The sequence below is a fragment of the Salminus brasiliensis genome, chromosome 4, assembly GCF_030463535.1.
Source record: "Salminus brasiliensis chromosome 4, fSalBra1.hap2, whole genome shotgun sequence".
In the NCBI taxonomy this organism is placed as follows: Eukaryota; Metazoa; Chordata; class Actinopteri; order Characiformes; family Bryconidae; genus Salminus; species Salminus brasiliensis.
In genome coordinates, this window is record NC_132881.1 from 44,158,065 (window position 1) to 44,172,393 (window position 14,329).

Genomic DNA, 14,329 nt, shown 5'->3' on the forward strand with positions numbered 1-14,329 from the left:
GAGAAGAATGTCCACCTATCCGTTGTGACATAAAGCTGAAGTGCAGTTGGGTTATGCAGCAGGACAGTGATCCAGAGCACACAGGCAGGTGGTGAACTGCTCAAAATGTCAGAAGGTTTTGGAGATGGCAGGTCAAAGTCCTGACTTGAATCCCATTAAGATGCTGTACCAACCCATTAAACGGGCAGTTCATGCTGGAATTGAACCATAATTCCTCCACAGGCAATGTAAAACGACTTTGAAAAGTCACTATGTTATTATGTTTGGGGGCATACATTTTTCATGTGGGTGATTTTGATCAGGTTTTGAATAAATATTCATCTTCAATAAATGGACTGATTTTTTAAAAAGCTGCATTGTGTGTCCTTACCTTGTATTAAAATGAGGATTTTGGATGATCTGAAAAATTCAAATGTGATAAAAATGGAAAAATAGAAGAAATTGGGACGGGGGCTAACACTTTTTGCATGGCAACCCTTGGCATCACTACCACTGTAATAAAATAGAGTCACAGCAAGTTTTTCTACAATGAAGCATTTCACACCAAACCACCTGAGTGGCCCTGTTTACATCGAAATGATTGCATGAAGCAGCAACTTTGGAAAATGGATGGAATTCCCCTTTACATCAGTGTATAAGAAGGACATGTTTCCATCTGAAGCTGCACTCACATGGATTAGGTAAACAACGCTTGCCTCTTCTCCCACACGTACTGTAGGATCAGTTAAAAAATCGGGGACTTTACAAACTACACTGGCAAAAAACAGACTGCACAGCACTTCCTCTAATAAGAGTACATCTACACACTACCTTTTAAATCAGTTGAACTCAGTCGAATGCAATAAAAGAAGAGCAACATATGCACAAGTCTGCCTATGCACTCCTACTCACTAAATATCATGCCTTTCCCATTACAAGGTTTTTTGATTATTCACTTATGTGAGTTCCCTTACCCCCCAAAACTGGATCTTTTCTCTTCCACCTTTGCTACATTTCCTTTCAAAATAAGAGCATATAAACGTATCTGCGAGACACTTTGTATTACTGACCTCATTAACCTCTATGCAGACGCTTTCTAGTAAGTTCATCTGAGGCATAATAGTTCTAATTACTTATTAATCATTTCTTCACTAAGCAGTTCGGACAGCTAGCCTCAGTCCCCACAAAGCAGTACACTTTTACAATAAAATCACTGTACCAACCCCCAGTTTTGCTGTGGGTCACCTCCCACCCCCACCCCCAGAGGAATACTGTGATGTATTCTGGAAATAGAAGGAGAAGAATTGAGAAAGGAAACCTCTTGCTGTTACAAGACCAGAGGAGGATACTTGCCACAAGTACGATGGCCTCATCAATTAATACGCTTGGTCACACAAAATTATCAAGTATCTTCCAGATGTTTGCTGACTGAGGATTTGCCCTTTCCCAGTCAGATCGTATGCCCCGGTTCACACTGCCTTCAAGTAGAGTACAAACCCCGCCCTCCCGTCCCCACCTAGCAAATCACCCACTCGTCTCATGAAGGTCCCATGAGCTGGAGGTCTACGACACCGAGGATATGGGGTTGTGAGGTGAGCCCATCTGCGTCAGCACCTTGTCCAGCCACTGCAGCGGTCCGTGGAGGTGGATCTCGATCCAGCAGGGGGTGCTGGTTACGTCCTGCCGATGGTACTCCGCACCCCAGCCCTAGGAAGCAAATGATAATGATGATACAACTGATCTATTTGCTGAAGTAGATTTACAGAACTTTCTTGTATAAAAGTGGACCAAAATGGGTCCAGTCTACAGATGTCCCGTCTGATCCAGTGGATCAGGATCACGGCAGATCCAGGCATATTTTTAGGGATCGGGTCTCAGCCATTTTAATCCTAATCCAATTCTGAGTCTTTGTTTTAACCATGGTGTCTGAACAGACATTATCCCGAGCCATCTGCAGCAGTGTGGACGTTCTCAGAAGGTAAATAAAGGAGTTGAGGTTCTGCAGTGTGGAGCTATTTTACAGACCATAATATCTGACCCTTTATAAAACTCTCACTGAAACGCCAGCGGGAGAACCGGAGAACCACTCGCCTTTCTCTGATTATAAACCAGCACTGAAGAACCCATTCAGAACCGAGTGGAGGCTAATGCTAATGCTAACACACACACACACACACACACACACACTATAGAAACCCTAATCACACACACACAGCACATTCACCCACTATAAACCAGCTATTACACACCACCAACAACCACAGATCAGTCCAGAGGGTGTACCACCACTACACACACTCATACACACACACAGGAAGTGAATAGACTGCAGTGTTGTAAAGGAGCTGGCAGCTGATTGGTCAGGGAGGAGAGTCAGACTGGATTATAAAATATTAAACACTATAAAAGTCATTTTAAGAAAAGTCTCGACTGAACTAAATCAGTCAGTCCAGAAAGTCTGATTATAGAAACTGATCCTGAAAATAAAGAGATTTCACTGAACCCATTAATCAGCAGCTCGTCTGATCTGATCTAAACTGTGGGGCTGGATTATTATTTATACACACACTGAGATCAGATCAGATTGATATCAGATAACACTCCGCATTAAGAGACTCGGATCGGATCAGAGGGTAAAATAATGCGATCTGGACATATCTAGTCTAGTCCATCAATTCTTATATAGTTCTTCCATCCTCTTATATATTCTTCTTATATAAAATCTTTCATCATCAAATATAATTAGCTCAATTTATAATATAAAAATATAGGAAAAAAATGAAATATTAAATGTGTCATGTAAAAGGTGGAGGCTGCATTTTTTACCATTATACAGAACTCAAAAAGAAGTAGAAATTATGCACTAAAATCCACAGAAAATACCATATTTAAGTTCAGATTGCTTCGTCCAGAGAATGCATTAATCTAATCACTAATCCAGTCATTTCTAATCAACAAACAGGTGCTAAATCTTTCGCAATCTGCAGACTGTAACGTATGCGAGCCCTTCGGCTGCGGCGGACACACTACCTTCACAAAGCTCATGCGGATGGTGCACATCTTGGTGAGCTCGTAGACAGCCTCGAAGCCGTGGTTGACGGACTGGGCCAGCAGCTCGGCGAACTCCTGGTTGTTGAAGATCTTGAGGCTGCAGCCGCTGGGGATTTTGCAGACGGTGGTGGGGTGGAAGCCGTGGTGGTAGTTGCAGTTGCGGCTCTGGACGAAGATGCTGCTGTCGCTAAGGCACTCGGCGTACACCTCACCCCCAACGTAGTACAAGTGCACGCCTGCCAGACGGAGACATGACACACAGTCAGGACACACAGTTTTTAGTCCGTTTCTTATAATAACAAGTAGATACACTACATGTCCAAATGTTTGTGGACACCCCTTCTAATGAATGCATTCAGCTGCTTTAAGTTATATCCATTGCTGACACAGATGTGCAAATGCACACACACACAGCTTGTCAAGGGCCTGTAGAGAAGTTCTGCTAATAGAATAAACAGGAACCTATTGGCACCATGCTGCCTAATGCCAGGCGTGGGCTGGAGGGGTATATAAAGCCCCCCAGCATTGAGCTGAGAAGCAGTGGAAGAGCTGTGTTCTCTGGAATGATGATGCTTCACCTTTGCCGATGTGGCGACGGGTGTTCTCGATGGTGGAGTTGCGGTTGACGTTGGAGAGCAGGCCCAGGCAGAAGCGGTTGCGGTTGTTGGAGGGGTCGGTAAAGCCGTCCACCAGCACGCTGGTCGAGGACGCCAGGAAAGCTTCACCCACTCGGTTATTCAGCTCATAGTACACAATGGAACACCAGTGCTTCGGTTCCTGGTAGGCCACTGAATGCACATCTGCAGAGGAAGCATAATTCATGCACACACACACACACACAGAGAATTATGCATCTGGAGATAAAATGTATGGACACGTCCAAATCACTGAATTTCACCGTTTCATGCAGTCTCATTGCCACAGGTGTATAAAGTCAAGCTTCTAGCCATGCAGCCTGCCTTTCCTACACACATTAGTGAAAGAATGGGTTGTTCTAAAGAGCTCACTGAACTCCAGCATGGTTCTGTATGAAATACAAGAAGCCAGCTGGTGAAATTTCTTCCCTCCTAGATCCCTTCCACCACAGTGGGAACAGTGGGAGCATTTAGGAGCCACAGAGAGCAGCTCAGCCACCAAGTGTCCAACCACGTATCCTGAAGTCCAGCATATTCAGAGCTAATCGCTCAGTGTGATCATACAGTATTTCTGACCAGTACAAAAGCTACATACACCCTAATACCCCTCTAGAGAATCAGCGCTGTGAGGAGCTCTGTCCCGTATCTAATCTGTGCAGGTCAGCCGTGCCAGTCCTCCCACCCTGGGAGCCCACAGGCTGTTTACCCAGCACATACCGCTCTCCGCTTCCTGCGCTGTGTGTGCCACTGGACTGCAGGTGTGTTTTGTCTACCCCCTTCCCATCAGCTCGCTCACAATGGAGCAGCACCCAGCACCGCCGCACAGGATGCAGCTTGAGCTCCACTCTACGCTCTACTCCCACCACCCTTTCAACAGTCCTCTGCCTCTCCTTCCCGGCAACCGACAGCTTGTTTTGCACTAGGGTTATAGTGGAAAGTAGGGTTCCACTGGGGTTTTTTTTTTTTTAATCAAGGGATGTACAATGACATCAGTATCATATCAGTATCAGCAGATAATCGCTTACAACAATAACATTTGACAGATGTTTAGATTTAACCCTTTAAGGCCTGAGCTATTAAATAATTGACAGGGATTTTTTCCATTCCTTAAAACTAGAGTTCATTTGACCTTCTGACCAATTCTTTAAAAACAATAATAATAATAACCCTCTGCGTGCATAACTTTTATTTTATTTTTATTTTTATCTATTGCTAAATTGCTGTAATTTCCTGCACACGGCAGTTTGTTTAAACAACTTAAAATGTATTGATAAAAGTCAATTTTGACTTAGAAATCTAAATTCATAAATTCTATCAAATTCTATCCAAAATCTATATTCAAAATATTTAGTAACTATTAAATTCAAATATTTAGAAATGTATATGCAAGTTATTTATGCAAGTATTATAAATACACACAGTTTATGAAGTAAAGAAAATATATCTGTATTTGAGGTAATATATTCACAGCTTCAATATCCATGACAGCTAGCATTCCTTTTAATTCAATCTTCAATGCACAAAGTGGATTATTCTTATTATGACATGTTGAATCATCTGTATATATATATATATATGTATATGTATGTTTGTGTATATATATATATATATATATATATATATATATATATATATATATATATATATATATATATATGTGTGTGTGTTGTTTTGAAGACTTCTTTGAAAGTCTGTGAAATGGCAAGTATCTGCTGCATTTAATACATATTCAGCTGAAGGTCAGTTAAATGTCAGGTGAGCATCTATGAGGCATCTATAATGGACCAACCAAGTAAAGTGACACCTTTACTTTTTATTAAATCAAAATGCCACCACTTGTATGTCTACCACCAGTTTGTACATGTTATATTATATTTAATTTAATTTATATATTTATTTACTATATCAGAATTTCTTATTTCTTCTTTTTTAATGGTAACACAAGTATATGTGCATGTACAGCGCAAGTTTATCTGGTTTTACTATTTATAGGCAGTGTGTTTAGGGATATTAATTATTATTTCATCAACCATGGACAACATTTCCACTAAATTACACTAAATTTGCTATTTAGAGCATTTTTTTTTTGCAGAAACTGCTCAAAAACAACTGCTCAAATAATGCAAATAATTATTATAATAGTTATAATGTAAATAGGGTATTATTTAAATTTTAACAACACAGTACTAATATCTGAAGTTTGAGAGCATTCAGAAATCACTACGGTGAAAAAACTTTGACTGCCAATCACAGCTCTCATGTCTCGGCAGGCTCTCCACTAGTCTTTCACATTGCTGCTGGGACTTTATACCATTCATAATCTGCAAATTCAGCTAACTCAGCTTTGTTTGATGTAATGCCTGGAATCAAACATCTGCCGTACACGTAGAGATGCAAATTTAAGAAAATAAGTTAACTGGTCTCATAGAAATTAAGAAATATTGTTTTTTCATATGGGAAATGATGGCCAACATACAGAACCTTTGGGTTTATGGTGATTAAAATAATTATGTAGAGTAGCTGTAGGCCATTTGAGAGGCCATTATTTTATTAATCCCAGAGATAAGGTCAGGTATTACAGCATATATTATTATTATACTAATTATTATTATTATTATGTTATTATACTAAAGAACAATAACTGAAATCATTACGAACTTCTAACCTGTTTGGAAAAGCTAAAGCCTGAACAGGCCAAGCAGATCTAATGCAGGGACCCCCTCCCTAAAAAACCCACTCACTCAGCCAATTTAACCCTGAGTCAGTTCCTTTATTCAATATAAGGCGTGAGAGCATGAGACACTGTACTGCAGGAACTCCATGAGTGATAAACCAGACATGCTGAAAAAACAGCTATCCTGACTGTGTATCTATGAGTGTGTGTGAGAGCGGGTGTGTGTTTCTGTGTCAGTGCTTCCTGCACCTGTAGCGTAGGCCGACAGCTGCTGACAGTTCCAAGTGGCTGATGTCAAGCAGCATGTATGTCAGCGTAGGCGACGAATGGTAAGGGCTGTGTGTATGTGAATGTGTATGTGTGTGCGCACCTGGCCGGTTGTTGAGGTCAAGAGGCATGTTGGGGCCCAGCAGGTTGGTGTCCATTGGCTGGGGACAGTCCTGTGTCATCGGCTCCTCGGGGGGCATATACGCAGGTGGGGGGGTTTCTGCAGGGCCAAAAACAAAAAAAGGCTGAGGTCATCAGTGTTCACCGATACAGTATTTATTCATATTTAGTCTATTATAAATAAGCCATGAAAAACGACCCCTATGAGCCCTATAGTAAATGCAGAAACATCAACAGTCAAGTCTAGGACTGTACGGATTACGGATTAGACTGAGGCAGTAAAGTAGTGTTACAGGATTTTACACAACTACGACTCTCAAGATCACTGTCCTGCCCAGGTTTGTAGTGCGGTTAGCTGGGTTTAGAGCCTGGAGTAGCAAAGACAGAGATGCTATTCTTCTTATTACAGATGGGTGCAGCGTCAACATGATTCTAAAGCTTCTATTTTAAGAGAAAAAAGTTACATAGGGATGCTTTAATGCTGGGTATCGGTCGGCACCGATCCAGTCTTAGCATTTTTATTGATAGTACAGCTGCATAAAGCAAAATCGCTTTATTATGTGTGTAATTTGACATCCTAGACCCTAGATCCACCCTCAATATATGCTGGTGTCGCGTCATGTTACGCAGAGGTGGGGCTTATTGAGGCCACTTACTAACATTCACAGGGTCGCAACACACCACTATGTAATAGGGGGTCAATTTCTCATGATTTCTCTATTTTAACTATTATTATCAATGGAGGCAGAGTAGAACTGAATCTTCAACCACTGGGGGGCGCACCAGCCAGGTTAAAAATGTATATAAAAGTATAATTTATCAGCGTAAAATGGCTTTTTTTAAGCTAAATTTAGCATTTTAAATGACCACTGCAGGGCTCTGAGTGGCTCGGACACAATTGCCCATGCTCTCTCGGGGTGGGTAGATGGCATGCCGGCACAGGCGGTGCAGTGTAGCCAAAGACCTGATGCTTTCCTCTGAGCGTGTTCAACTTAATCTTTCAATCAGAACAGTGCTTCTATAAGAAGCAGCAACACAACCTGACTCCCGCTGCATCTCACCTGGCATCTGGAAGGGACTGCCGGGGTCTGAGCTGGATGGAGAGTGAGGGAAAGGGGCAGAGCTTCCCGAGCCACTGTTCGGCGATCCTGGATAGCTGTTGGTGGGGGAGCTTGGAGTGAAGGGCAAGCTGCCAGCTGTCTGCTGAGGGAAGGAGTCTGGGAAGGTGGCGTTCTGGGGCATGTGTGGTTCTGTCTGGTGCAGCGGGTTACGGAAGCGTGGCAGCATGGAGAGCTTGGCGTTGAACTCACTGTTCCGAGGCACCAGAACAGGCGGCAGAACTGTGGAAAACACAAAAGACGTGTCAATGGTTTTTAACAGTATGTCGGACAGACCGACTCTATACCATATTTTCCAGTGGTGCCTAATTCAGTGTTAATTGGGTACGCTTAATGGACAAAAGTATTGGGACACCTGCTGATCGTTGTTTCTCCTGAAATCAGGAGGGTTTTTAAAAAATGTTGATCCTGCTTTTGTTGGAGTAACTGTCTCTGCTGTCCAAGGAAGAAGGTTTTCTACTAGATTGTGGAGGAGCATTGCTGTGAGGATTTGATGGCATTCAATGACAAAAACGTTAGGGAGTCCACACCCAACTGAGTTTTTTTACAGTGTTTTAGAGTGAGAAAGAATGTGTTAAAGTGGAGTGTGTTAGAGTGAGAGAGAGTGTGTTAATGTGAAGGAGAGTGTATTAGAGTGAGAGTGCATATTAGTGAGGGAGTGTGTATTAAGGCCAAGAGTGCATTTTAGTAAGGGAGTGTGTGTTAACATGAAGGAGAGTGTGTAGGAGAGTAAAGGGAGTGTTCATGTGAAAGACAGTGTGTTAGAGAGTGATAGCGTTTGTTAGAGTGAGGGAGTGTGTGTTAATGTGAAGGTGAGTGTGTTAGAGTGAGGAAGAGTGTGTTAAGAGTGTGATAGTGTGTTACAGTGGGAAGGGAGTGTTTGTTAAAGTTCAGTGTATTAAAAGTATGAGAGAGTGTGTTAAGAGTGTGTGTTAGAGTGTATTTGAGTAGGAGTGCATATTTGTAAGGGAGAGTGTATTAAGGCCAAGAGTGCATTTTAGTAAAGGAGTGTGTGTTAACATGAAGGAGAGTGTGTAGGAGAGTAAAGGAAGGGAGTGTTCATGTAAAAGACAGTGTATCTTTAGAGTGTGATAGCGTGTGTTAGAGTGAGGAAGAGTGTGTTAAGAGTGTGAGAGTGTGTTACAGTGGGAGGGGAGTGTGTGTTAAAGTGCAGTGTATTAAAGGTAAGAGAGAGTGTGTTAGAGTGTGTGTTAGAGTGTATTTGAGTGAGAGTGCATATTCATAAGGGAGTGTGTTAGAGTAAGGGAGAGTGTGTTAGAGTGCAGTGTATTAAAGGTAAGAGAGAGTGTGTTAGAGAGTGTGTTAGAGTGAGGGAGAGTGTGTTAAAATGAGGGAGAGTGTGTTACAATGAGGGAGAGTGTTAGAGTGAGCGAGAGTGTGGTAGAGTGAGGGAGAGTGTGTTAAAATGAGGGAGAGTGTGTTACAGTGAGGGAGAGTGTGTTAGAGTGAGGGAGAGTGTGTTAAAATGAGGGAGAGTGTGTTAAAATGAGGGAGAGTGTGTTACAGTGAGGGAGAGTGTGTTAGAGTGAGGGAGAGTGTGTTAAAATGAGGGGGAGTGTGTTAAAATGAGGGAGTTTGTTAGAGTGAGCGAGAGTGTGTTAAAATGAGGGGGAGTGTGTTAAAATGAGGGAGAGTGTGTTAAAATGAGGGAGAGTGTTAGAGTGAGCGAGAGTGTGGTAGAGTGAGCGAGAGTGTGGTAGAGTGAGGGAGAGTGTGTTAAAATGAGGGAGAGTGTGTTAGAGTGAGCGAGAGTGTGGTAGAGTGAGGGAGAGTTTGTTAGAGTGAGAGAGAGTGTGTTAGAGTGAGAGAGAGTGTGTTAGAGTGAGAGAGAGTGTGTTAGAGTGAGAGAGAGTGTGTTAGGCAGGCCACCGCTCCTTCCTGTCATTGTGTGTGAGAGGGTGACGGGACTTCCTGCTGTACTCTTCCTCTGAATAGCCACATGTTCGCCTGCTGCAGCCAACGGACACACACGCGCATGCATGCACACACACACACACACACACACAACATGCACAGAACAAAGCCCTCATTCTCCCTCCGGCTGGAATTTCCTGCTCCTGCTCTCTCTCAGAGTGCACACACACACACACACACACACACACACACACACACTGTGGACAGCTGTTTCTGTCTTGTCAGCTGACCCTCATCTTCTGCTTAGCCAACAAAAAGAGGGCTGTGCATCTGAAGTCACTTTTTTCCCCCTAAGTACGGCTAAGGAACAGGTTTCTGTTTGTTGGAAACACTCACACACACACACACACACACACACACACACTATCACTCTCTCTCACTCTCAGCAGAGAAACAGTCCAGGATGATTTTGTCACTATTATGATATGAGTACTAAAGTGAAGGATAAGCACCTGGTGATCATTTTGTAGGGGGCAGATATAACTGAGGAAGTATGTAAAGAGTGAGGGAGTGGAGTGTGGTAGAGTGCATTAGTGAGAGAGTGAGAAAGAGCATGTGTCAGACAGAGAGTGCTGTGAGAGAGTGTCTTAAAGTGAAGGAGTGTTAAAGTGAGAGTAAAGAGTTTAGCGTGAAGCAGAGTGTATTAGAGTGTGAAAGGCACGCTAGAGTGAAAGAGAGCGTGTTGAGAGTGAAAGAGAGTGTTGAAGAGAGAGTGTGTAATAAGGTGAGAGTGTGTTAAAAAGAGGCAAAAGGAGTTGGAGTCAAAGTAAGAGTATTAGAGTGAGAGGGTATGTGTTAAAGTGAGAGTGTGGCAACAGTAAGAGTATGAGTCTCAGACTAAGAGAGAGTGTGTTAAGAGTGAAAGAGTGTTGGAGAGAGTGCGTAATACAGTAAGAGTGTGTTAAAGTGAGGCAAAAGGAGTCAGAGTATGAGTTTTAGAGTGAAAAGGGTTGTGTTAAAGTGAGAGAGAGTGTGTTAAGAGTGAGACAGTGTGTTCAGAGTGAAAGAGTGTTGGAGAGAGTGCGTAATACAGTAAGAGTGTGTTAAAGTGAGGCAAAAGGAGTCAGAGTCAGAGTATTAGAGTGAAAGGGGTTGTGTTAAAGTGAGAGAGAGTGTGTTAAGAGTGAGACAGTGTGTTCAGAGTGAAATACAGTGTTGGAGAGAGTGTGCAATAAAGTGAGAGTGTTAAAGTGAGGCAAAAGGAGTCAGAGTAAGAGTTTTAGAGTGAAAGGGGTGTTAAAGTGAGAAAGAGTGTGGTAAGAGTGAGAAAGAGAGTGTGCTGGAGTGTGTTAATGTGAAGGGGAGTGTGTAAGAGTGAGAGACAGCTGCGGAAGCCGCTGGAATGAGTCATACATGCTCAGTTGAGGCAACACAGGCTTGATCTTCCAGAAGAGCTTTTAGTGAGCAGCATTTTACCACGGTCATTAACAGACCTTACTGAATAGAGCAGCACATCAGAAAACAGCCTTCAAGGCCGGAGTTATCTTCAACCTGAGGCGCTCAGCCTTCCACTACCACCAGCAGGCCTATTCGATTACTGCCGAGAAACATCTCCAACCACAGCAGGTCAGGTCACAATGCAGGACGGGACAGATTGAGGGAACCAATTCATATTACTCATATTACTCATATTACTCTCCGCACACCTGCAGAGGTGGCCAGCTCTAGCTTTTATTTATTTATTTTTTTTACTTTTAATCAATTATTTCAAAATTTACCTCATTTTCTACCCAATTCGGATGACCCATTACCCAACCCCCCTTCTTATGAACTCCCCCTATCACTAGGAGGGTGAAGACTAGCACATGTCCCCTCCAATAAAGTCAAGCCAGCCACCGCCTCTTTTTTTGAACTAGGCAGCCAGCCTGCTCAGAGGAAAGCACGGCTCGCCAGCGCGGCTGACCAACGTCACAGCAGGAGTGATGTGGGGAGGAAGGGCCATCAACCCACCCCTGAGAGAGCAAGGCCAATTGTGCTCTCCCAGACTCCGGCCGCTGATGGCAAGCAAGCAATGAAAGAGGTTTCTACGAGGCGTACAAGGCGTACGAGGCCACCGACTGACCCATGCTGGTGTCATCAACACGCCCACTGTGGATTACTGTGTACTGCTCCATGCTCTGATCGTGATACTCTCATTGTCATGGCATCAGATCTGCTCACCTGGACTGTCTACTCTCTTGTAGTGGTAGGGGTTGATGCACACGTCCTTCTGCTTGGATCCGAAGGGGAACTCGCAGCACTCCAGGGCTTTGAGCTCGTGATGCGACTGCAGGTCAGGCCAGCGCCACACGCGACAGTAGATAACATGAGGAAGGCCTTTGCGGTGGGACACCTGCAGCCGACCGTCCAGAGAGCGTGGGATGGTCACACAGCTGCTGGGCTGCCCGGGGCAACTCAGCGCCCGTTCTAGCTCCTCCATTGCCCCTTTTTTCTTCTTCAGCTTCTTAACCAGAGCGTCCACGGCCTTCTCGGCCCACTTCTCCTCCTCATCCCCCTGCTTCCAGCCCAGCAGACGCTTGACTGCCGGGCTGGTAAACGAGAACAGCGAGGTGACGTTCATCCCAGAGGTTGGAGATGGATGTAGCTACACACACACACACACACACACAGTCCAGGAACCAAGAAGACTTGGACACACACAAGCGAGACGAATCTCACTCGGTCTCACTAAATCTCTCTCCCCTAGTCTCTCTCAGTCTCGCTCGTCCAGTCTCTCAGTCGCAGCCAGCGCAGGGGGAGCAGGGCCAGAGACAGAGCCGGATGTCCAGCCGACCTGCAGAGAGAAAGAGGCACACTGGTCATACACTTAATACGAGGGATGCTCGACACAATGCCACGCTAATGGCACAACAACCAGAGGAACGGCTGGCAGCACATCCTTGACCTCGCAAGCCCACAGAGTGACATCACTGCCCTCACAGCTTCTGGGAATCACGGTCATCACAGCAACAATAACAGGGCTTTCCATTACATCCACGGAACACAGAGTTCTCAAAATGGCTTCCGGTTAGTGTGAGCGTTCGCATAGCAATCTCAGATATCACTGGTGGGACGTGTCCAGTGAGTAACGCTGACCGAACAGCTCGGAATAACTGCGCCAGTCACTAACAGCTATACATGAAAGTGGGGCTGCATGATATGGATAAAGCGCTACTGTGATGAGCCAGGGATGCAGGATGGTATCAGAACTGCATGATATGGATGAAGTACCAGTACTGGTATATACTGCTATAGTGATAAACTAGGGATGCAGGGCGCAGTATCGGAACTGCATGACATGGATAAAGCACTAGTCTCCTACATACTCCTACATACTATCACTGTGATAAAGCAGGGATGCAGGATGGTATTAATATTACATGATATGGAAAAACTACTAATACTTCTACATTCAATAATTGTGATGAACCAGAGATGCAGGATGTTTTTAGAATGACAGGATATGGATAATATATTAATATTGGTACGGATGCTGTGATAAATGCTGTAAATGCAAATGTAGGTAGGGACAAAATATTAATAACAATAATAATTATAATAATTATTATTATTATAACTATTATTATTATTATTATTATTATTATTATTGTACTACTACTAATAGGGAAAAAGTCATTTATTTTAACAGAGGTCTATTATTATTTTTAATATATATATATATATATATATATATATATATATATATATATATAATATATCATTATATTATTATATAGTATTATCCTAATAATATTACTATTTTACTATTATTATTATTATTTTTTATTATTATTATACTAGTAATAGTAATAGTATTATCAGTAGTATAATATTATAGTATAATAATAATAATGATAATTAATATGTTATAATATATATATATATATATATATATATATATATATATATATATATAATATTATATTAAAATAGAAGTACTTAAATTTCTTCTGGGCTCTATTACTATTGATATTATGACTGTTGTAAAATAAATAATTACAATAATTATCATCATATCATCACAAGATAAACTGATCTCTCTCCAGCAGCCTGTGTGACTGTGTGAAACCCTGGTTATGGGAATGAGCATAAGGACGACTGCAGATCTGCACTGCACTGTCTTCAGTTCACCATCCTGCCACTTGTCTGATATTAAAACAGCAGGACGACATAAACTAGGGATGCAGGATGATATACTACTACTAGTCCACACACTGCTATTGTAATAAAGCAGGGGTGCAGGATGTTTTCAGAATGGCAGGATATGGATAAAGTACTAATGCTGGTACGGATGCTGTGATAAATGCGGTAAATTAAATGAGAATAGTGACAAAATCCACAATACAATCCAAAAAGCTGCTGTTGATCACAGACAAGAGTTTATCACAATAGAGGTAACATATCAGCATGTTGCCCTCCTCCACTGTGCCTGGTCAAAAGAACGCCAGTGACTGACTAACGGTAACAGACCGGAGCAGAGGCAGCTGATGGAGCGCACAAGGCCTATTTGATCAAACAGGAGGCAAAAAAAGAGAAAGCTTCTAACACATTTAAGAGCGCCTGCCCTCCGA

The 14,329-nt window shown here is 42.8% G+C and overlaps 1 protein-coding gene across 1 annotated transcript in view; it reads right to left on the minus strand.

The window, feature by feature from the left end:
• Positions 1-1,502: 1,502 nt before the first annotated feature.
• smad1 (SMAD family member 1) overlaps positions 1,503-14,329 on the minus strand; it is a 34,288-nt gene continuing 21,461 nt past the window's right edge. Inside the window, exons 2-7 of the mRNA XM_072677136.1 lie at positions 11,940-12,552; positions 7,788-8,066; positions 6,710-6,826; positions 3,609-3,830; positions 3,010-3,266; positions 1,503-1,686 (exon numbers count right to left, since the gene is read on the minus strand). Coding sequence (XP_072533237.1) covers positions 1,543-1,686; positions 3,010-3,266; positions 3,609-3,830; positions 6,710-6,826; positions 7,788-8,066; positions 11,940-12,339 — 1,419 coding nt within the window. The 5' untranslated portion in view covers positions 12,340-12,552 and the 3' untranslated portion in view covers positions 1,503-1,542. The remainder of the gene's footprint in view (positions 1,687-3,009; positions 3,267-3,608; positions 3,831-6,709; positions 6,827-7,787; positions 8,067-11,939; positions 12,553-14,329) is intronic.